The 25,642-nt window shown below is 37.6% G+C and overlaps 1 protein-coding gene across 2 annotated transcripts in view; it reads left to right on the plus strand.

The window, feature by feature from the left end:
* The window catches only part of LOC129923198 (uncharacterized), a 50,126-nt gene that overhangs the window by 780 nt on the left and 23,704 nt on the right, over positions 1 to 25,642 (plus strand). The window contains exons 1-2 of one of the 2 annotated variants that reach the window (XM_056013214.1): positions 10,182 to 10,202; positions 25,133 to 25,255. In XM_056013214.1, the coding sequence (XP_055869189.1) occupies positions 25,201 to 25,255 (55 nt within the window). In that variant the 5' untranslated portion in view covers positions 10,182 to 10,202; positions 25,133 to 25,200. Of the gene's footprint in view, positions 1 to 10,181; positions 10,203 to 25,132; positions 25,256 to 25,642 lie in introns of those variants that run through there. The other variant, XM_056013213.1, reaches the window with a different exon arrangement.

The following is a 25,642-nucleotide window of genomic DNA, read 5'->3' on the forward strand; positions in this document are numbered from 1 at the left end:
TAATTTACAAATTAATAAAACAGCTTTTTGTAAATCTAAAAAGAGGTGTATGTATATTTGAATACATATTTATCTTTTTATAAGAAGTGAGGGAAGATGGGAACATGCATAGTCATAAGTCAGCGCTTATCTCCCATGATTTCTCTAAGCTCCACCATCAGGAGTTCTAAGTATGTGAAACCATTTAACACTTTAGCGTTTGTTCCTTTTTTGTTATCGCCCTTTAGTAACAAGTTGTTGAGCTAATGAGCGAATAAGTAGCGCCTTGAACGATGCCCCGTCAACCTACATCGCCTCTCGCCACCACCCAATGCCATTAGTGACTAATTACCTACATTTTTTATTCTCCGTCGAGATAGTGAATTACCATTCGACCCCCCAGGAAATGGAGGGGCTGTGGAGTGGTTGATTGGGGGGCGGGGGGGGGGTGTCGAATGGGGGGGGGGGTATTTTATATGTGTCTTTCATGTGTCTACGACAACCCGTGTGTTCAACATGTTTTCTACCTGTGTTCAATGTGTGTTCATTTTGTTGTCTTTGTGCGTTTAATGTGTTTTCAGGTTTGTTTCTTTGTTTGTTTTTTGTTGTTTCTAATTTGTGAATGTTTATTTTTTGCATGAATAGTTTAAGTAATTACTTAAGTGCATGTACTAAAATTGTTTTGTTAATGGTGGTCATTAGGTGGTCGGTTTAATGCAGTGGTTCCCAAACCTTTTAGTCTCGTAGGCCCCTTGTCATGTTTTTTTTTAATTCTCAGCTTAGCTAATTATGCAATTTTTGAAATTTCATCAAATACAAAATTTGTTTTTTTATCCTCTGATTTATAAGTTGCATAAAATGTTTGTCAAATGTTTGACATGTTTCGGATGTTCCTTCAGAGTTGAAGATAATTTACTTCCTAGTTCAAACCTCCCGCAGGACGACGGCCAGGCAGCCTTATATTTATTTCTAAAATTCAAATTAAAACGATGCAGAATATAAAAACTAATTATTCCATAATTTTTACGGCTAAACTTCAATAAGGCATCAATACTATACCGGTTTAATATTAAAACGTCTTTTCTCTGATCTTTATTGCTCCACGTCTTTCTCTGATCTTTATTGCCCCACGTCTTTTCTCTGATCTTTATTGCCCCACGTCTTTTCTCTGATGTTTATTGCCCCACGTTTTTTCTCTGATCTTTATTGCCCCACGTCTTTTCTCTGATCTTTATTGCCTGACGTCTTTTCTCTGATGTTTATTGCCTGGCGTCTTTTCTCTGATGTTTATTGCCTGACGTCTTTTCTCTGATGTTTATTGCCCCACGTCTTTTCTCTTATGTTTATTGCCTGACGTCTTTTCTCTGATGTTTATTGCCTGATGTCTTTTCTCTGATGTTTATTGCCCCACGTCTTTTCTCTTATGTTTATTGCCTGACGTCTTTTCTCTTATGTTTATTCCCTGACGTCTTTTCTCTGATGTTTATTGCCTGACGTCTTTTCTCTGATGTTTATTCCCTGATGTCTTTTCTCTGATGTTTATTCCCTGACGTCTTTTCTCTGATGTCTATTCCAAGACGTCTTTTCTCTGACGTCTGCTTCATGATACCCATTCCCTGACGTCTATTTCTTGACGTCATCTTCCTTATGTCTATTGCATGACGTTTCCTCTGAACGACAAACTGTATCCGTTCCATGCGAGATAGTTTTCCCATGTACTGAAGATCTTTTCTAGCATAAAAATATAAAACCAAAACGATTTTCCCATTATTGTTTTACTCTTGTAGATAAACTTTTAGTAGGTGCAAAGGCCCTTACGGTCAGGTCGCGAAATTCGTCATTTGAGATCCGTAAGAAAAAAAAATTCTATTAAACAACAATAAGTTTTTTTGTTTTGTTTTTTTGCCTTAAGTTGAAATCAAAAGTACACAGCAGCCATTTCTCAATTTCCCATAATGCACCTATGACCTATATAAATAGAGGCAGGGGCAAATCACTCGCCCAGCGATTATTGTAATTCTATTTGGCACTACAATTGTCTGTTTCTATATTTAGATTTCTACGTCATTAATTGCACTTAATATGCTCTGGATTTTTATTTTCATTCGCATTATTTCCCTTGTTTACTGTTTCATTTGTTTGAGTTGCGTTTCTTCTCCTGGTTCCTGTTGTAGCCTTTAATATAGTGTTTCCCAAACTGTGTTCCCTAGTGTTCCGTGAGGCTTGAATAGGTTTTCCATGGTGACCGGTCATTTCATCCCCCGGTCATTTCATCCCCGGTCACTTCATCCCCGGTCATTTCATCCCCTGGTCATTTCATCCCCCGGTCATTTCATCCCCCGTCACTTCATCCCCGGTCATTTCATCCCCTGGTCATTTCATCCCCCGGTCATTTCATTCCCGGTCACTTCATCCCCGGTCATTTCATCCCCTGGTCATTTCACCCCCCCCCGGTTTTCCATGAACTATTGGAATAACTGACCTATTGGAATAACTGACCTATTGAAATAACTGACCTATAAGCTTACACATGAATTATTCATTAGTATACAGAAATGATTAAATGGATTTTATTAGTTCTCTTTGGTAACGAAAAAAAAAAAACATGGCTATAAACTTTGAACTGACCTATATTCAGTCTCTGATTTGAAACAAAAATACAAAGAATGAAAGATCAACCTTTAAATAGTTTTCGGTCGACTTTGTCTGAAGAGTAGTTATTATTTCAAAACAAGCAAATGTTATTTTACTTCTGTTTTCTATCTCTCACAAGCAGTTTTTAGCGGCCCCGAAAGGGGAAGAGACTATATTAGATATGTGTTTGAATTTTATGTTTGTATAGGAACATTTTAATTGAAAGTCCATCTATGTTGCACATTTACGTGAAATCTGTATTCCTCTGAGACGTCAGTTTCAGACAAAAAGTTTTAAAGACTACAAATTATCTTAGATACTTCGTAGGCAGACAAAAAAATGCCTTAGAGACTACGTTTGCGAACAAGTGTCTTAGAGACCACGTCGACAAACAAAATGTCTTAGAGACTACGTCGACAAACAAAATGTCTTAGAGACTACGTCGACAAACAAAATGTCTTAGAGACTACGTCGACAAACAAAATGTCTTAGAGACTACGTCGACAAACAAAATGTCTTAGAGACTACGTCGACAAACAAAATGTCTTAGAGACTACGTTTGCGAATAAGTGTCTTAGAGACCACGTCGAGAAACAAAATGTCTTAGAGACCACGTCGGCAAACAAAATGTCTCAGAGACCACGTCGACAAGCAAAATGTCTTAGAGACCACGTCGACAAACAAAATGTCTCAGAGACCACGTCGACAAAGAAAATGTCTTAGAGACTACGTTTGCGAACAAGTGTCTTAGAGACCACGTCGACAAACAAAATGTCTTAGAGACCACGTCGGCAAACAAAATGTCTCAGAGACCACGTCGACAAGCAAAATGTCTTAGAGACCACGTCGACAAACAAAATGTCTCAGAGACCACGTCGACAAACAAAATGTCTTAGAGACCACGTCGACAAAGAAAATGTCTCAGAGACCACGTCGACAAACAAAATGTCTCAGAGATCACGTCGACAAACAAAATGTCTTAGAGACCACGTCGACAAAGAAAATGTCTTAGAGACCACGTCGACAAACAAAATGTCTTAGAGACTACGTCGACAAACAAAATGTCTCAGAGATCACGTCGACAAACAAAATGTCTTAGAGACCACGTCGACAAAGAAAATGTCTTAGAGACTACGTCGACAAACAAAATGTCTTAGAGACCACGTCGACAAACAAAATGTCTTAGAGACTACGTCGACAAACAAAATGTCTCAAAGACCACGTCGACAAACAAAATGTCGTAGAGACTACGTCGACAAACAAAATGCCTCAGAGACTACGTCGACAAACAAAATGCCTCAGAGACTACGTCGACAAACAAAATGCCTCAGAGACTACGTCGACAAACAAAATGCCTCAGAGACTACGTCGACAAACAAAATGCCTCAGAGACTACGTCGACAAACAAAATGCCTCAGAGACTACGTCGACAAACAAAATGTCTCAGAGACCACGTCGACAAACAAAATGTCTCAGAGACCACGTCGACAAACAAAATGCCTCAGAGACTACGTTTGCAGACGAAATGTCCCAATTGATAGTTGGAAAGGCTTGGACCGGGACCTCTTCACCTTAAAGTCCTGTATGAGGGCTCCCAGCAGTAACGGCCTTGGACCGAGAAGGTAAACTCGCTATAAGTGGTCGAAGGCAGCGCTAACCAAGGGAAGTTCGCCTTATGTTCCTATACTGCGGACCGCCACTCTTATTGCTCTTACTATGATAGCCCCTTATTGGAACGGCGTGGCTGACCTTTTGGATTGGATCACCATGCTATTTGTTCCATCCCCACCCTGAGGTTAAAGAAAAAAAACTCACACAAGATAACCCGGAAGTTATAACACGCCTCCTGTTCTTATCCTTTGTTTTTACTCAGACATTTATTAGTTATTAAGAGAAACACAATCGCTCTATAAGTTGTATAGATGAGGTATAAAAAAAAAGGTATTATTTCTTTAAAATAGTATTTTAAATGTTTTTTTCTTGTATCGGCATATAATTTGTAAAGAGAGATTGAAATGGTAAAGATTTAGCTTGCTAAAGCAAAGGTTTGAAATACAAATCCTGATGACGTAATTTATGTTGCAACAGAAAGCCTCGGGCTAAAACCACCTCACTACGCTCAGCCAGCTTGGCTGTTTGTTACAGAGGTCACGTGGCACACCAATTAACCAGTGGTAACAGAATCATGCTGTTTTGTTTGTCTTATGGAGCGAGACATCTTTAAAACAGTCCTTAAACCCAAGCCAATAAGTGACACATCTTTAAATATTTTAGGCCTTTTTTTTTTGTTTACATTTCCTACTGTTAACTTACACTCTGTTCTTGGATTCAAAAAAGTTGGATAGAAAAAGTTAAATATCGAAAACGGCTCTAATTAATTACCTACAAAATTGCACAGTTCTGTATGTATTTAAAAATATCACTAGCTACTTGACCACACGGAGAAAAAAAATCTGGTCAGACCTTTTTTCAAAATAAAATCATGTTAAAATTGAATTTGGCTTGCGTCTTTTTATCAATGAGCATGTTCCGAAGACACATTACGTCACACGGTTTCAGCGGGAAAACTCCTTGCAGCAATGAAGTACAACATAAATGTTATATGGTGAGTACCCGTGGATCAACCTTCAAAATAGCTTCTAAAATGTATTTTATTTTAAAAAGAAAACGTGTACGACTTAAGTTCGTATTTGAAGGAGCAATCCCTCTCAAGCCAATATGCTAACCACTGTGCCATCGAAGTGCTTACGAAAATAGAAAGTTTCAAAGCTATCTATTGTTAGTTTCTAACTTTTAACTCTTTCTCTCCGTAATTATTTGTCCACGTTTCGACGGAATTCTTCATTTTGCTTATTACTATTAAACTCCCCTGTTATGATTGGGCTTCAATAGCTGTGTTGTTTGTTATCAGAAAATGTTTTATTTGGTAGAGAATTAAAGGGGAAAGCATGCTCTTTTTACAGAACACAAATTTTTTTTAAAAATTAAACATGAATTTAATGTAATGAGGTCAAACCAACGATGGTATCGTCAATTAGGAGAGAAAGAGTTAAGAGACAAAGTATAAAGGGGACTAATTAAAAATGATACCACCACATCAGTCAACTGACTACTCCATTAGATCCATAGGGTAGATGATGTTTAGGTCATCTGTTTCTATGGCCAACGGTTAACGAGGGTGTAATGTAGCCAACGCAACGACCTACTTTATGGTCAGGTACCCATTACAGTTGGGTGAATTCAGGGTTACCTTATTTCAAAATGCCAGTATTCACCGGGATTCGAACCCGAGATCGTTCGGTTTAAAAGCCAAGCGACTTAGCATTCTGCAACCAAGTCCGACTTCAATATGTATTACAACTTTAAAAAAAAAAACTCAAGGACACAATCTGAGATTGAATATACTTTTTCATATTATTTGATGTTTTGAATGTAGTGTTACTGCTCTTGTTTGTAAGCGTACACAAAAGCTGACACTATATATATATATAGTGTGTCTAGATATCCTATCTCTATACTCTAAGTAGTATAATATTCTTTTTTTTTTTTTTTTAATCTAACATTTAAAATATATTCATTACAAAAGTAAAAATTGGAATTGAATGTGAAAGAAACGAAATACGAAAAGAACCCGAGAATTGACGATTCTATTTGTATTGTTCTTTTTTTAATTTAAAAACATTAAATAGTTTTTGTTTAATTTTTTTTAAATGTGTAGATAGCTAAAGGTAATATTAACTTAATTAATATTTCAAATATTACTTATTGAGCAAAAAAAAAAGAGATTTAATTATGATTGGGTGTAATTTCACCAACAACCCGGAAGTCATTCGACCTTTATCCGACAGTGATTTAAAAAAAAATAAAAACAAAAATTTAAAAAAAAAATAATAAAAAGAAACGAAACAAACCAGACGCGTTACAGTTGTGTCACGTGACTCTAGACAAAGACAACTCTCAGACCACACACACACACATGACACCCCCCCCCCCCTTCCCTCTTTCTTTGTCTGTCCTTCCAGCGACACGTGAAGAGCTCTCGCGGAGAAAACTGAGGGCAAGTCTTTGGGTCTATACTCACGAGGACGTGGCGTTGTGTCTTCGATTTCAACAACTGAAATTCAGAGCGAAGGTCATGTGGGGCCAAAGTCAATTTGATTCCTGGTCTTTTTTTTTTTTAATTTATTCGCCCTCGAAAGGGGAAAAGCCACAAGTAGTTTTGCAATACTTAATGCAAAAATCTTTTCCGAACACTCATTTGGCCCCCCCCCCCCCCCCAGAGTGGGTGCCCGGGGAAATTTTCGAAATCTCCCCTTTATTTCCGCACCATAGCTACGCCACTGAGTCAACTTGATCGAAGGAGAGCTATGGTTAGAGACTATGGAATATTAATTTTTAATTTTTATTTTTCGTGTTTTATGCGTGTCTCTAGAAACTATTCCAGTTACACTTCAGCGGAATTAATAGTATAGCAGTAGATTTATCGACTATGTACCATACGTACGCGGACGTATTTTCACTCAGTTTACACACACACACACATACACACACACGCACAGCAGTGGTCTTTGCACTGGTTATGACTTGGACTTAGTAGTGGTACTTAGCACTGGTTATGATTTGGACTTAGTAGTGGTACTTTGCATTGGTTATGACTTGGACTTAGTAGTGGTACTTTGCATTGGTTATGACTTGGACTTAGTAGTGGTACTTTGCATTGGTTATGACTTGGACTTAGTAGTGGTACTTAGCACTGGTTATGATTTGGACTTAGTAGTGGTACTTTGCATTGGTTATGACTTGGACTTAGTAGTGGTACTTTGCATTGGTTATGACTTGGACTTAGTAGTGGTACTTTGCATTGGTTATGACTTGGACTTAGTAGTGGTACTTTGCATTGGTTATGATTTGGACTTAGTAGTGGTACTTTGCATTGGTTATGACTTGGACTTAGTAGTGGTACTTTGCAATAGTTATGACTTAGACATAAAGTGTGTGTGTGTGTGTGTGGAAGGTCTTTGCACTAGTTATGACTTGGACATAAAGTGTGTGTGTGTGGAAGATCTTTGCACTAGTTATGACTTGGACATAAAGTGTGTGTGTGTGTGTGTGTGTGGAAGGTCTTTGCACTAGTTATGACTTGGACATAAAGTGTGTGTGTGTGTGTGTGTGGAAGGTCTTTGCACTGGATATGACTTGGACAGAATACTGATTATTTTTAACTTGATGTAAATAGTACTTACTGGTTTTATTTACTGAAGAACTTTAATGACCATTTCAATAGTTTTAAATAACAACATAGAGACATAAAAAAAAAAGTTTTGTTTCATGTATCATTTCTCTGATTAAATGTGTCTCGGATAGCGTCGCGAAGGTCTCAAGTTCCAATCCCGCCTACCCATGTCCTCCAGCTGGAGGATTACGATGGGACGTGATTATTTATATTGGGACGTCTCTGAAAAAGATAAGACGTCGGCGCCATTATCCTCCCCCCACCCCCGGGGTCATGCCCGGATGTCATCCCTCTCAGACTTCATCCCGCCGACGTCATCCACAATGTAATCCCCCGATGTCATCCCCAGATGTCATCCCCCGACGCCATCCCCAGATGTCATCCCCAGATGTCATCCCCCGACGTCCTGCAGGATGTTGGATTTGGATTAGGACGTTATTATCCTCATTTCTGAAGAATGACTGAGTCTCATTAAAACATGCCGAAACACTTCTGAAAAGAAAAACAATTCTGTCACCCTTACCTAAAAATTATGTCTCCTTGCACTTTGCATACAGTTACGTTCCCTTGACTTCGCCCGAAGCTTTGTTTCAAAGTTGTTGTTTGTTTTTTGTTTTTTTTGAGACCTTCGAATTAGTCATGTAAGGGAATCGGAAAGACCGGGCCGGGCCATGAACCACATGACCCCTAAGAAGTGTTTCTCTCAATGGATAGGTATGAACAAGGGTGTCTTCACCCCTAGTCCTGTCTGAAGGGTACTCGATGGTATCGACCATTTCTGAATATTGGGTCGTGCCAAATTACAGGGTATAAGCTTGTTGACTTTATTGTGTGTAGCCTGTATGTGGTATGGTGCGCGGTGGCTGAGGGTTAAGCGCTTGGTTTCCGAACCTGAGGTCCTGGCTTCGAATCTCGGAGAATTTTTGTATTTCGGGATTTCCTTGGGGGCGCTTCTGAGTCCACCCAACTCTAATGGGTACCTGACTTTACTTGGGGGAAAGTTAAGTCTTTGTGCTGGCCACATGACACCCTGCTCGTTAACCTTTGACCAACGAAACAGAAGACCTTAACATCATTATCCCTATAGATCGAAAGGTCTGAGAGTCTAGATAGTGGGAGTAGTGTGTGTGGTATTTAGTCGAATATTTGTGTAACATGTTTCTGTTATTTAATCTGTGTGTGTGTGGTAGTTAATCTGATGCGTTTATTGTTTAGTCTGACCTGTGTTGTAATACGTCTGATGTATGTGTGCAGGACCGGCCTTAGGGCACTGCAACCTATGCGGCCGCAGTGGGCCCCGCACTTTCATAGGCCCACCAGTTGTAAATTATTAAACTAAACCATTATAACTTATAAAAGGGTTTCCGTGGCCTCCTGATTTCCCAGGAGCTCCTGGAAATCTCCTGAAATTGCAAAGTAGAAGAAAAAAAAGTCATGAAAATCTACTTAAGTTATTAAATTATCCTAAAAATTCATAAAATGTCCTGAAAAATAGACACAATTATTATTATGGAAATTAAATATGGAAAACGACTATCCTAATCGCGTTAAAAAAAACATTGTCATTGTTAACTTTCATTTGATAAAAATAATACGGTGTATTTAAACCAAAACAGGAAGTTCCAATACTTAATTTACTGTAATAGTAACTGGCATATAAATATAGATCTAAATCTATCTCGATCTCATTAAAAAAAATTAAAAGCGATATTTTGCTAGTCGATAGTAAATCTAAAAGGCAGATGTGAATGTTTATCGACTTTTGGTTAAAAAAACTACCTTCTATTGTAGATGGCTCGTAATTTAATTTGACCGTGATTTTACATGAATAAAATGCAATGACACATTTTTTTTAAACAAAAATTCTTAATTTTCACTCATTATCCTTAACCCAGACTAGGCCCCGCGCAATCCGTTTCGCATAGGGCCCCGCAATCTCTAGGCCCGGCCCTGTATGTGTGGTTTGTCAAATGTGATAGCTTGATGTGTGTGTGTGTGTGGTAGTTTTTCTAATGTGTGCAAGATATTGTCAGATGTGTGAGTGTGTTATTTAGTCTGATGTATGAGTCGTATATACAGTATGTGTGGTGAACGCGTTTCTAATATTTCCGTGTTAGTCTAATGTGCGGGTGAAATTGTCGTCAGTGTTTTTGTACTTTGATGTATGTGTGGTATATACCCTGCTGTGTGGTGAGCGTGTTTACTAGTTACCCAAGCCTAACGTTTGTGTTTGTGTTTGTGTGTCCAGCATTTTTCTTCTACTGACCAGTCCTTTAGTTCATGTATTTGGTTCAATGTTAAGTGGAAAGGCTTAAACATATCTCCTTATAAAACAGTCTAATCAAGACATTTAAAAGTAAGTCTTATTCTTATATACAGTACAGAGCTTTTGTAAACAAATAATATATTAATAAATAAATCTGTATTATCCATAAGGAAATTTGTCTTACACCAAACAGAACATTGTAACTATAGAAAGAGCTATAGTTAAACATAATCTAATTAACTTTCAATGTTCCAAGCAAAGAGGTATGTAGAAAGAGTTAAATTCTACGTATGATACGGGTCATAACATAATCACTATAAAGAACAAAACAGTTAGGTAGAAAGAGTTAAATTCTACGTATGATACGGGTCACAACATAGTCGCTATAAAGAACAAAAAAGCTACGTAGAAAGGGTTAAATTCTACGGATGATACGGGTCATAACATTGTCGCTATAAAGAACAAAAAAGCTACGTAGAAAGGGTTAAATTCTACGGATGATACGGGTCATAACATAGTCGCTATAAAGAACAAAAAAGCTACATAGAAATGGTTAAATTCTACGGATGATACGGGTCATAACATAGTCGCTATAAAGAACAAAAAAGCTACGTAGAAAGGGTTACATTCTACGGATGATACGGGTCATAACATTGTCACTATAAAGAACAAAAAAGCTACGTAGAAAGGGTTACATTCTACGGATGATACGGGTCATAACATAATCACTATAAAGAACAAAACAGTTAGGTAGAAAGAGTTAAATTCTACGTATGATACGGGTCACAACATAGTCGCTATAAAGAACAAAAAAGCTACGTAGAAAGGGTTAAATTCTACGGATGATACGGGTCATAACATTGTCGCTATAAAGAACAAAAATGCTACGTAGAAAGGGTTAAATTCTACGGATGATACGGGTCATAACATAGTCGCTATAAAGAACAAAAAAGCTACATAGAAATGGTTAAATTCTACGGATGATACGGGTCATAACATAGTCGCTATAAAGAACAAAAAAGCTACATAGAAAGGGTTAAATTCTACGGATGATACGGGTCATAACATTGTCACTATAAAGAACAAAAAAGCTACGTAGAAAGGGTTACATTCTACGGATGATACGGGTCATAATATAGTCACTATAAAGAACAAAAAAAGCTACGTAGAAAGGGTTACATTCTACGGATGATACGGGTCATAATATAGTCGCTATAAAGAACAAAAAAGCTACGTAGAAAGGGTTAAATTCTAGGGATGATACGGGTCATAACATAGTCGCTATAAAGAACAAAAAAGCTACTTAAAAAGGGTTAAGTTCTACGTATGATACGGGGCATAAAATAGTAGCTATAAAGAGCAGTTCTTCTCTTTAAAGTACTCTTGATTCTGAAGCTGTTCGTTATTTAGACCTGCGTGTTAATGCTAGTCTGACGATGACATGTTTCCAAACAATCCTTGTGTCTGCTCCACTGATCGTGGTTCAATCGATAAGCTACACAATAGCAACTCAGCACAGCGGATCGATAAATCATGGCCGCCAGGCAATGCACCATTTTCTTTTTCCTCAGAGAAGACCGCACCGGAAATATCATTGTTATGAAATGAAAGCAGCCCTGTCTAATCTATAGTCTGGCACGATGCCTGGAATGAACAGGCTCTGTCTTCAGTCTAACATTTGGACTGACTTAAAAGAAAAGCAGATATTCAAATTCTGGGAGGGGGAAAATAGTTTGTACAATGTCTGTGCTTGGCGTGGATGTTATGTGGCTTGCACAAAGACCGATTGCTTCTTTGCTGTCAATTACCTGGTAGATTTGGGGGGGAAATTAAATACGCATAAGATATTTGATGAGAAATAAGTCCTCAAGAGCATATTCTTTAATAAGTCTAAGTGATATTTATGCTTTTCAATAACATCTATATATTCTATATGCAGAGGCGAAGCTAGGGTGGGGGGATGGAGGGGGAGAATTCGAAAATCCTCCGGGCCCCCGCTTAAGGCGGGCCCCCAAATGAGAGTTTTTTACAATAAATATTAAATATTACGCACAATGCAAGCCCCCCCCCCCAAAGAGGTCAAGCTATCGTGGGCCATAAATTATGGGAAAATTCCTAGGTACGCCACTCTATGTGACACATCTATCTCAAAACTACCACTATTCTCTCTAACTCTCTCTATTTTATGATAGTTTTCCGCAAAATGATAATTTGAAAACAGCATATGAACTAGTAGCTAATTCTTCATACATTATTTGTGCCTTTTTTCTTCAAAGCTACTTTTGAATAGTTGGTCTTAAATACTAGGCTATATACCAACTAGTCAGTCTTTGATAAACAATACAAGTGATGCCTACATACATATAGTAAGTCCATCTACCATATGACTACAACTTTATATCCCATATCTACTCATTTAACACTCACACATAGTAACTTACCACACTTTTTAACATTTACTAGAGTAAAGTTCTCTTTCAGACCTTGCGATCTATGGGGCAGATGATGTAAATGTCATCTGTTTCAATGGCCCACGGTTAACGAGGGTGTCCTGTGACCAGCATAACTACCAACCGCCTTTACTTTTCCCCAACTAATGTCAAGTACCCTTGAGAGCTTGGGTGATGGACTCAAAGGTGCCCAAAGATTCCAAAATTTAAAATCCCAGTCTTCACCAGAATTCGAACCCGAGATCCCAGTTTGGAAGCCAAGCGCTTTACCACTCAGCCACCGAGCCTCCCTTACATACCTTACTGTTACAGTGTAATTGTGTGGGTAAGACGTCTTTACCTATTACAATTTACTACATTTTAAACACACATCTCCCACACTTTTAGCAAACTTTTATCACACTTTTACCACACATCTCCCACACTTTTAGCAAACTTTTATCACACTTTTACCACACATCTCCCGCACTTTTACCACACTTTTATCACACTTTTACCACACATCTCCCACACTTTTAGCAAACTTTTATCACACTTTTACCACACATCTCCCACACTTTTAGCAAACTTTTATCACACTTTTACCACACATCTCCCACACTTTTACCACACTTTTATCACACTTTTACCACACATCTCCCACACTTTTACCACACTTTATCACACTTTTACCACACATCTCCCACACTTTTACCACACTTTTATCACACTTTTACCACACATCTCCCACACTTTTACCACACATCTCCCACACTTTTACCACACATCTCCCACACTTTTACCACACTTTTACCACACATCTCCCACACTTTTACCACACTTTTACCACACTTTTATCACACTTTTACCGCACATCTCCCACACTTTTACCACACTTTTATCACACACTTTTACCACACATCTACCATTTTTATGCCTCACATTTAGCGAACATCAACATCATAGTTACCACACATTCTCTAGCATTCTTCAGTTTGTTATCGAACCAGTAGTTTCTGCTCTAGATCTGGAACGTCTCTCTTTAACTAATAGTTACGTCCATCCCACAGCGTCATTCTTAACCAACCTGCTTTTGCTTGCTATGAAAAATATTTAAAAAAAGGCTTGACAAGCAAAAAAATAATATTTTTAAACAAAGCTTTTTAAAATGGGAAAGCACAGCACAATCACTGCCATATCACTCAGTACTGCAAGGTTTACCTCCCCTTTTTAAAAATAATTGGCTTATTTTCTGATTAGTTCATGTATTGCCTTCGACTATGAATGATTGTGCGAAGTTTGAGCTTGATTCTAGAAAATGAAGCGGGAGATGTGACGTGTCAAAGAATCCATCCAGACAGAAAGAGTTGATAATAACTTTGTGAAAAACAGGATTTTCTTCCTCAGCCACATACAGCTATGAGACTAACATCTCCAGGGATATTCCCTTAGTAAATAAGAATATGCATTAAACAAATCACAAACACAATATCTTGTAAAGTCTTTGTTTATGACTTTGTGTGAATTTCATTTTTTAGTTGTTGTTTTTCTTCATATTTTATTTTCTTAGAGATTACCTCTTTCTGCAAGAGTCGAACTCTAACCCTCTCACATCACTATCGGTGTCTACCTCTGTGTCTGCCATTTTACCTTTAAGCGATTCACCCACTTCATTAATTTACTGCTAAAAATATTTCACAAAAATGTAAATTAAAATAAAATTGTAGAATTATTAGCTTTTGGACCTTGTAAAATCAGTTACGAAATAGAAAAACAATCTGTAGACTTGCAAATGTATGTACATGTTTTGGAGGTCGTGGTGACTGAGTAGTTATGAGCTCGGCTTCCAAACTTGGGGTTCTAGGTTCGAATCTCGGTGAAGACTTGGATTTTGAATTTCGTGATTTTTAGGGCGCCCCTGTGTCCACCCAACTCTAATGGGTACCGGACTCCTTACGGAGAAAGTAAGGCGATGGTCGTTGTGCTGGCCACATGACACCCTAATCGTTAACCGTTGGCCATAGAAACAGATGACCTTAACATCATCTGCCCCGTAGATCGCAAGGTATGAAAGGGGAAACTTTACTTTCTTTAACTTTACTATGTACATGTTTTACATCAATGACCCATTCACAGCGAGTTTCTATGTGTTGTCTATTACAGGGGTTCTCAACCTGTGTGTCGCGACCCCCTTGGGGGTCGATTGACGATTTGCCAGGGGTCGCCAAAGACCATCGAAAAAATGAATAGTTTTGTCTATTCTTCTATTGCTGTGTGTCTGAGCAGGGGATGGGAGGGGGGGGGGGTCGCGGCAGAGTGTGGGATTGTAAAGAGCTGAAAAGTTGAGAACCGCTGGTCTATTAGGAGAAGGATCAGACGGACAGACACATCCAGGAGCGGATCCATTTATCACCGAACGTGAGATTTTTAAAAAAAGCTCTAACGCTTTAAGAAACTCCAGGCCGTATAAATGGAGATGGACTTGCATAAAAACAACAATTTATCAAATTCTTTCAAGGACAATTGATCTCCTGGCTGACGTTATGAAAACATAATTCAAAGACGCTTGGCTTGCGTGCATCTGCCGTAATTCAGCCAAGCTAATGGGCAAATTGCGTGGCCTGGGGGGGATGCGACCGTCTGAAAGAAGAGAAACTGAGTTTTTTGTTGGGGGCAACGTGACCTGTAATCTTCTTTTGCACACTTAGTAAACATTGTTTGAACTCTCATAGGATAGTCTTAAGTGTGTAAACCTGATTTGTTTTACATTTTTTGAAATATCTAATAGATAAGGTAAAGTGTGGTTTGTGTAGCTTATATATTTGTTACACAATGAAATCAGGGTTTAAATGTCATGAACATTCCTAATAAAACAGTGCATTACATGGAATATGTTAGGAGCCCACTGGTTATTCTAAAAAATCTTTGTTTTCCCGATCCTCTCTTTCTCCATCTCTCTCTCTCTCTCTCTCTCTGTCTCTCTCTCGCTAACTCTATCTATCTCTCTCTCTTTCTCTCTGTGTGTCTTTTTCTCTTTCTCTCTCTCTGTCTCTCTCTTTCTCTTTGTGTATCTCTCTTTCTCTCTCTGTCTCTTTCTCTCTGTCTCTCTCTCTCTTTCTCGCTGTCTCTCTCTGTCTCTCTCTTTCTCTCTGTGTCTCTCTCTTTCTCTCTCTCTCTCTCTTTCTCTCTCTTTTTGTCTCTCTGTCTCTCTCTCTTTCTCTCTCTCTGTCTCTCTCTCTGTCTCTCTCTCTCTGTGTCTTTCTTTCTCTCACTCTGTCTCTCTGTGTCTCTCTCTTTCTCTTTGTGTCTCTTTCTCTCTCTGTGTCTCTCTCTGTTTCTCTCTCTGTCTCTCTTTCTCTCTCTGTCTCTCTCTCTTTCTCTCTCTCTCTGTCTCTCTCTCTGTGTCTTTCTTTCTCTCTCTCTGTCTCTCTGTGTCTCTCTCTTTCTCTTTGTGTCTCTTTCTCTCTCTGTGTCTCTCTCTTTCTTTCTGTATCTCTCTCTCTCCCTCTTTCTCTCTCTCTTTCTTTGTCTCTCTGTCTCTCTCTCTTTCTCTCTTTCTGTATCTCTCTCTCTCTACTCTTCTTCAACTTCCATCTGCTAATTTCATCTCTACCTTTTCACACTATATTCTTATTAACTGTTATCTGTCCTCTTTACCTCTCTTCTCTACCTCTTCTCTCTATCTAAACACTTTAATCTTCTCCAGTTCCTTTCTTCCTATTCCCCTAAACCTTTATTTGTTTCCTTCTGTCGCTCGGCCACTTTTCTCGTGCATACAATCACGAACTTCTTCCACTTGTAAAAGATTGTCATTGGTTTTCATCTTGCTTACCAATTCCTATTCTGAAACCTGAGCACCTTGCAGCCTTTAAAGTCAAACTGTATGGTAAACTGCCTGACCTGGAAACCGATTCGCAGTTCATCTCAACTCTAGGTGACGTCATTTGAAATCTTTAACATGAGAATGAAAGCGAAGAAGAAGAAATACATTTCATGTCTAACAAATATCCGTCGTTTCTATATTAAGAGTTAATAGGCAATAGTCGCTGCTGGTTGTGTGGTTAACGCGCTCGATTTCCAAACCGATTTGTCTCGAGTTTAAATCCTAGAGAAGACTGTTGGGGGTTATGAATTTCTGGATTACAAGTCCACCCAACTCTAATGTGTACCTGGCATACGTTGCGAAAGAGGAGGCAGTTGGTTGTCGTGCTGGCCACATGAGGCCCTCAATAATCTTCAGCCTTAGAAACAGAAAAGTTCTACATAATCTGCGCCTAATGATGAAATGTCTGAAAAGGGTCTCTATCGTTCAGCAATAAAGCATCAAATTCCAGGCTCAACTTTTTATAACTAAAACCTTTGTGCTGGCCACATGGCACCCTCGTTAACAATCAGCTACTCAAAAACGTCATCTTTACATTATTTGCCCACATTAGATAGCAAGGTCTGAATGGAGGAATCTTCACTTTTTTTGTAGTCGCTTCTTGTTTATACATTTCTCATCAAAACTGGTTAAAGTACATGCAGATCATCTTGCTACTTGTAAATAAATATGATGGGATGTAGAGAACACGCCAGACAGCTAGAGTCTCATCAATATCACTTGATTATTAATGTTATTTCAACCAACCGTTCGCTGCTTTTTGATCCCTATAGAGCAGTGGTTCCCAAACTTTTTTCTCTCGTAGACCCCTTGGAAGTCTTCGTAGACCCCTGGGGGTCTATATAGACCACTTTGGGAAACACTGCTATAGAGCGAGATGAACTGAATGCAACATGATAAATCTGCGCTGGCTCGTTTCGGCTGATAGAATAATCAATCAATCTGATATTTCTCTGGGGCTAACCGTCCGTTAAAGTCTTTAAAGGACAGCAACTTCCAATAAAGAACCAATCTCATTAACGCAAGTTATCTCCCTTGTGGCATTTAAAAAAAAAGATTCTGAGCTGGCCTTCTTTGTCTTTGTTGTTTTCTTTGCAAATCGGGACTTTAAAAGGAGTCTCTTTTCAGAGAGCATTTGCTAATGTTCATGCGACTGAATAGTTCTGTATTCTATTCTGGGTTTTTTTTTCCCTTATTTTATTCCCGTTCGATATTCTCGGTTGAGATTTTCATATATGGCGAAAAACCTTTAAAATAACAAAGCTCTTTGGTGTAACTGGTGTACAAACTAAAGAAAGTATTGATAATCTATTTTTATGTTAAGGCTATATGAATATTGTGTTCTATATTATTTAGCACTTACTTACTTACTTACTTACTTAATCCTGTGCACTCCCAGGGGAGCATAGGGCCGCAACCACACCTCTCCACCGAACTCGGTTCTGAGCAGCTTTCTTCATCTGCTCCCATGTCATTCCAGTACCCTCTGCTTCACTGACGACTGACCTCTTCCAGGTTTACTTGGGTCTGCCTACTTTCCTCTTTCCTTGTGGGTTCCAGTCAAGTGCCTGTCTTGCAACATTTGGTAGCTGGTTTTCGCAGGGTGTGTCCTATCCAGCTCCATTTAGTACTTACAGAATCCAATTTTTTTAAGATCTTCCATTTGTAACAACTATTTAGAAGACGATTTTAAAGTTTAATTAAGCGTCCTTGACCTTGCACAGTTTACCGTGGATATCTCCAACAAGCGTTGAAAGACCAGGGAACATATTGTGTTTAATTTTATGTTTAAGATAATTACGGCCCTACAGAGTTATGCGTGTTGTTTTAACTCTTTCTCTCCGTAATTATTTACCACATTCTGGTGGAATCAACGCTGGTATCGTCAGTTAGGAGAGAAAGAGTTAATGAGTTCTAGGGGGGAAAAAATTGGCAGAATGGTTTGATAGATCGATAGAATTTTTTCTGATTTCCTCTTCCCGTTACAGGTCTGTATGACGTGGCAACGAGCTATTGGTCTAAACTGCCCACAGGTTGTGACGTTGCACGTCAGTGTTGAGGCCTTCTGTTACGAATGTTTGTAAAAAAAATGTTTGTAAAATGTTTGTAAAATGTTTGTAAAATGTTTGTAAAATGTTTGTAAAATGTTTGTAAAATGTTTGTAAAATGTTTGGCATGTTTCGGATGTTCCTTCAGAGTGGAAGATAGTTTACTTCCTAGTCCAAACCTCCCGCAGGACGACGGGGGATGGGAGCGGGCACGGTTGGAACCCTCGACCGTCGATAAATCCGAACGACAGTCCAGCGCGCAAACCGCACGGCCAGGCAGCCATCCGGGCTCGATAAAGTGCAGTATCTCAACAGTTCGGTCATCCAACTAATAACAAGAAAGGTTGACCCAGTTTATCGATACACAGTGACACGCAAAGCCATCAAATGATCACTCAAAACACGTATGAGAGATGCCCACTAACAATGGGTGAGGGAGGGGGGCGCCCTAGAAACGTCTCGAAATGTAATACTCAGGGATAAGTACTCGAGTCCCATAGTTTAATAGCTAAAGCCCTAACAACTCGACCACTTTGAGGGATGATTGTCTTGTCTGCGAGACATTACAATGGACCTCATTCACCAATCGTAAACAAACAGCATTTAGCCACGTGATAATATTGATAAAACGACGAAAAATAAAACGTATCACGTGACAGCCTATGTGCATTACGTAATTTGTATAGAAGATATAGAGAATTACATGGCTAAATGTTTTTTTACGATTGGTGAATATGGTCCATTTAAATTCCTCAATGTAAGTTCAGACTCAAGTAAATGATTGGATCAATGAAGTCACGTGACCTTTTTGTTTCTCATGTTGTTGTTTTTGTTGTTGTTGTTTTTTATTAACAAAAAGGTGCATATTTTATTAGTAAGCGTACAAATTAAGTAGTTAAATTTTAAAGTACAATGTTTGCAAAACATTGCAATGCATATAGTTACATTTAGGTTGTCATAATATTTTAACGTTTTAAATTGCTTTGTATATGGAGTTATTTTTTTCCAATAGCATATAATGAATATTTTTGAAATTTAAGGTTCTTAAAATATATGTGGTGAGAATGTCAACACTAGGTAATTAAATAGAAACAATCGAAGAATGAAAGTAGAAACTTAAATGATATTAAAACATTTTAAACATCGTAGTCACATTTTTTTCCACTTTGTCTACATTGCGTATGGTTGTTTCCTTTGTGCTTTGCTACATTACCCGAGTTCTTTATATTAACTTCTATCAAACGTGCATACACATCTATGTGTGTACACACTTATGCGAACATAGGCATTTTAACATTTATATTGTTTCTTTTGTTGCCTCCCTTTTAAAGACAATTTTTGATTTCCTCCCTTGAGATTTGGAAAACTACTTCATCATCATCATCAAGGTGGAAATCCTGTCTGCTGTTTTTCATGTTTGTTTTACAGCGCTGGTTGGTCTTTCACCAGTAATAATTACGCGCTTGTAGTTGCAAGAGAAAAAAAAAGCTGAATCTTAAACTCGCTCGAAAACGTTATGAATACAAAACGAAACATTAGTTTGAATACGTTGACCTCTAGTGCTTCGTATCACTCGAGTTCCATATGCTCTAAAGTCGTCTGCTAGCACTTATTTTGCATACATGAGAGTATGATCACATACATATTCATGAAACTAAAACATCTTGGGTCTTAAGATTTCCCAGCGCACACCTCGCGAACCCCATACAACTCTTATTATCTGTTCTAACCTTACACTGCACAGAGCATGATTTTGACTTGCAGACGACAAGGTCTTCCATCTTGGTAAAGGAATGCTGGGATAACCCGAAGCAGCAGTGTCAATAAATATTTATGCTCTGTTTAAGTATTGGAATAAAGCGTTCTGTATTCAGTGTGAACAATCTATAATAATCATTTTAGAATGATATAGGCAGCATAGGGTAATCCGCAATTATTTAGAAAGATGTAGGGTAAGCGGCAATTTTTGAATGACATAAGGGAAGCAATCAATTTTAGAATGACATCGTAAGCAGCAATCTTTAGAATGATATAGGGTAAGCAGAAATCTTTAGAATGATATAGGGTAATCAGCAATTTTTAGAATGATATAGGGTAATCAGCAATTTTTAGAATGATATAGGGTAAGCAGCAATTTTTAGAATGATATTGGGTAAGCAGCAATTTATAGAATGATTAAGCAAGAATCTTTAGAATAATATCGGGTATGTAGCAATCTTTAGAGTGCTATAGGGTAAGCAGCAATCTCTAGAATGATATAGGGTAAGCAGTAATCTTATATGATACGATATATTGAAATGTTGTGGACTGCAGACATGGCTTTATCATGGACACATACAGATATTTTAATAATTTAAAAAAACAGCAAGGATTAATTCAGAAAGGAAATATATATTTTTTAAAAAAGCAAATAGAATAAGCTGTAAATCTAAACAACGCTAACAAAATGCTGGACTATTAGAGATAGAACCGACTATGAAACTACCTACTACCTTAATTCTACTATTTAGTTTTACAACTCAGGTAGCTAAAAAATAGAACATGCCAAGGCTCGTAATTTTTTCTTTTAACTAGACGAATAAAATTACAACAAATAAACCTAGAATTCAACATAGCTTTAACCAAGTTTCTATCCACTATTTACAATACTATTGACAAATTACAATCATGACATCTACTTTAAAAACGCGATCGGAGTTGATAACTAGTTGCGACAAATTAAAAGGTCAAGTTCTAGGGAATAGAGCAGTGGGTCCCAAACCTTTTTCAGCTTGGGCGCCATACAAAGTTCAAGCACATTTGTTAAGTAAAACCAAAATTGTCGCGTCCAACGGACTCGATCCTATACAGCTTCGTTATGCCCAAGACAACTAATCCAGCCTACCATTCAGGAAGGCTGCCTGGTCGTGCGGTGTGCGCTCTGGACTGTCGTGCGGTCGACTCGATGGTCCCAAGCTCATACCCTACCTCCTACGGGAAGTTTGGACTAGGTTGTAGATTATATTAAACTTCTCAACGAACATTCCGAAACATGTAAACCATTTTACAAACAAAAAAAAAAACCTTTTTACCTAAAATCTCATAAGACACTAAAATTGGATAGAATGCAAAATATCTTTCTTTAAATATAAAATACATTGAATTTTTACACACAAATATCCACGGACTTCCAATCTTGCGTGTTACGTGTAGGAATATACAAAATATAAATTGGAACACATGATGTCAAATTAACCTTCAACTCACTCACGTCTGTTTTCAATGTGTCCTTTTTTTTCAACGGACTTTGCCTCCTGGATAAACAACGCAAAATAGCTTTGAAAATAACCAAATGTAATTCATCTTTTTTCTGAAAATAGATCCTAAAAATAATAATGATAATAATAATAATAAGAAGAAGAAGAAGAAGAAGAATATATTTATTGTCCGTAAGGAATTTGTCTTACAATTTGTGCATTACACCAAACAAAACATTATAACTATAATAAAAAAATAAAATGTACATTCACACCAGACTCACTTTTAATTTACATGTGACAAAGTTTATATCAGATTGTTGTTATTTAATGATTTGATTGCCAGGGGAACAAAAGAGTTTTTGTGTCTGATTGTCTTTGCTAGCGGTGTTTTATATTAGATATGTGTTCATCTACGGATATACACATCCTGACTCAAAATGTGATTCTTTATTTCTAGAATCTTTTTAGCTTTTTTTATGGGTGTTTATCTTAGTGCATACTTTTACATCAGTCTGTGCACGAACGCACACGCACACACACACACATTCCATAAGTTTTGATTTCCCAACAGAACTTCATTCTAAAACGAAAATCAATGCGGCGAATTCTAGACGTGACGGAAATCACCAACGCCTCGGAATGTTGGGAATTAAATCTTTACTAATTACTTCCCCCTTTTTTCAAGATTTGAGTTCATCAGCCGAACGGATGATGATTTAGCTTCATTAGAGGCAGACCTCTCGGTGAGAAAGACAGAGTGATTTGATTGTCTGGGTCTGCTTTTTACGCATGTAGAGAGTCTGTCGTAATGTTGGGTGCCTTGAAAGTTAATCAGACTTGCTACACTTTACCACTATGTGATGTAGGCTGAGTGCAACAGTCCTGACTGAATGTTTTACAGTATCTTATGCATGGGGTACAAACGTTTGTTCTTAATCACAATTGTTCAGACAGTTCTTTGTTGATCAAAAATTTTTAACTCAGTTGTCATTGAAATATAAAAATCCTTTTTTTAAAAAACAAAAAAAACTTATGTAAAGGGAAAGAACTACGTTTTTTAAATTATATCTACCAATAACTTACAAGTTATTTCCCTTATACGATATCAAACAAAAGAATCAATTAACAATAATTAATTGACTAATTGAGTTTTTTTTTAATTCATTTATGTTTTGTTAGGTACAATAAATAATTGTTTAGTTTCAACTTGATCAGAGAAAGCGAGAAGGAGAAATAGCGATAACAATTATTTGAGGAGACTAAACCCAACAGATTTAGCCACATCTGTGAATTTCCCTTGTCGCTATTAAACAAAATAATAACTTTTTTTAGTGAGTCTTGTCTTGTCTATGTCAATGAATAATTGTGCGAAGTTTCAGCTTGATCCGAGAATGGGTGTTGGAGAAATAACGCGTACAAGCTTTATACCAGACAGACAGACAGAGTGAGTCGATGTAAGCTTTGAAAAAAAAAATTATTGGTCCAAGGAGTCAGTGTTCACCCAATCACATTTGTTTTTACTTCTAAGAATTGATTTCAAATATTTCCGTTTCCTGTTTCTACAACGTTATTTCCTCACTCGGCCCACAATGCTCTAGCTCTGCTGAAGGCTTTCCTTTCCAGAGCTTTCCAGAATTTTTTCACAGTCTTCGTCCAACTTCATCTTGACAACGACACATTTTAACCCTTAACGTGCTGAGCTGTTTTACAATGAGTGTATACAAAATGGAATTACATTTCTGATTTTTAGAGGCCAAAATACCCCACGCGTTGTAAGAGCTAAATACCTTCTTCTAATCTTATCTTCAAAAAGAAGATGATATGTGCTAAATTTCAGCTTCCCATCCTGTGTGTCGGAGAAATAACGTGTACAGATTTTTTGCCTGACAGACAGACAGACAGACAGAGATGATGTAATATTTTTTTTTAAATCAGAAACTCTGCAAAGTTGTTCTGTTTAGCGTGTAGCATATATTGAGCGCATTCTTAGAAAGAAAGATAATGGATAAAAATTTCATTTAGAAAGCCTTCAGGATAGAAGACTCAAAAGTAAAGTAGCAATTATGCATAATGCACTGAACCATAATCTTCAAATACAAAAACAAAATTTAATTAAAAAACTCAGGAAGACACAAAGATAGACACATATGTAATGCCCGATATACTAGGACAAATTTGTACAAATACTCCTTCTTCCCTAGAGCTATTAGAGCATGGAATGGGTTGCCTGAGCTAGCTAGCCAGGAAAACCAGTGACTTGGCAGAATTTAAGTCATTGGTTAATATGCATGACTAAATGCATGACGCGTAGGACGTAATCATCTTCTTTTTTTAAGTAACGTCTGTATTATATAAGATATAAGATATATAACCCACTTGGCAGTGAGCTCATGATGAATTTAAAGGTGGTATATCATTAATAAGTGAATTAGATGTCAGTAGATTATGACCGTCAACTTTTCAGACTGGCGAAAACAATTTTTTTTTCAGTAGAAGAGATTACACTGCCAACAATACACAAGACAAAAACTTATAAGTTCCCTGTTTACACAACAATTAAGGTTTAACATTGTTCCGAAACTGTCCAAATTTGACGATCACTGGGTTGTACATTGTCCTCTGTTGGAGATTCATGTACGTAAATGAACGAAGTCCTTGACATTGGGGTTCTTTCGGAAGAATCTGTCCTTTATTTCCTATGGAAGCCCACAGTAGCATAGATGTGTTATTGTTGCGTTTACCAGCCGATAAGCTTGAATTCCTATTGTAACTTTTTATATACCCACAAGGTGGGCTGATAACGCAAAAAAGGTTATCTCCCTTCATTTATTACAATATATATTTATTGTTTTAACGTCCCCAATCTGTCTCCACCTCTTTTTTTTCCCCGTCTTTGTTTCTCCCCAGCCCCCACTTGTCCGCTTTCGCCCCCCTAACTATTTACTCAATCTATTGGCTGAATCAATCGAGGCATATATCAATCAATATAATTTTTGTTTATTGCTTCCCTCTAAATCCATTCTGTGTCTTCTGTGTCGGAAGATAAGGCGGTAAATATACTGTATTTTGCTTTTTTTCTTCTAGAATAGGAAACCTCAGCATTTGCGCTATTGAATTATATAGCTTTTGTAATCATAGGAATCCTTGGGTTTCTCTATTTTTGTTATCTAGTCTATTTTATAAAGATATTTCAGTGCGGAATTAGAGCAAACAACACGTTAATCGTTTTCCTTAAAATAAATAAAAATGATTGCAATAATCCTGGTGTACAACACTATGCATTATTATGCATTAACGTTTATTATTGCATGTAATTATTTATCATAGTACATCAATGTAAATTATTAATATGTACCAATGATTATAAAATATTTTTTAAAAAATATTTCCAAATGTTTGTTATTTGTGTTTGTGTCTCTAGGTGCCTGCTGAGACTGGCCGCGAAATGTTAGACGAAACTTGTAACCAAACTTCTTTGTGATCGCAGTCATGAGGACACTAACCACGATATTTATCTACTGCAGTTGTATCTGGACTTGCCAAGGTAAATTGAAGACCTCATCTCAATCCACATTTATAGTCATCGTCTCACCTTTGAGATTCTTATCTTATCTTATCTATCTTATATAATACAGACGTTACTTCAAAAAAAAGAAGATGCTTATTAACCAAAGACCTAAATTCTGCTGTCACTGGTTTTCCTGGCTGGCTCAGGCAACCCATTCCATGCTCTAATAGCGCTAGGGAAGAAGGAGCATTTGTACAAATTTGTCCTAGCATGTGGAACGAGGAATGTGCCTTTATCTTTGTGGAACAAAGAGGCCTCAGTAAAAACAAATCACTCTCCACGTTCTCTTGCTAGACTTTGAATTGGTTTCCAAGGTCAGCCTCAAAGTTTCCCAAACTTTTTCCTTAACGGAACACTTCGCAC

This window comes from Biomphalaria glabrata, chromosome 15 (assembly GCF_947242115.1).
Source record: "Biomphalaria glabrata chromosome 15, xgBioGlab47.1, whole genome shotgun sequence".
Classification (NCBI taxonomy): domain Eukaryota; kingdom Metazoa; phylum Mollusca; class Gastropoda; family Planorbidae; genus Biomphalaria; species Biomphalaria glabrata.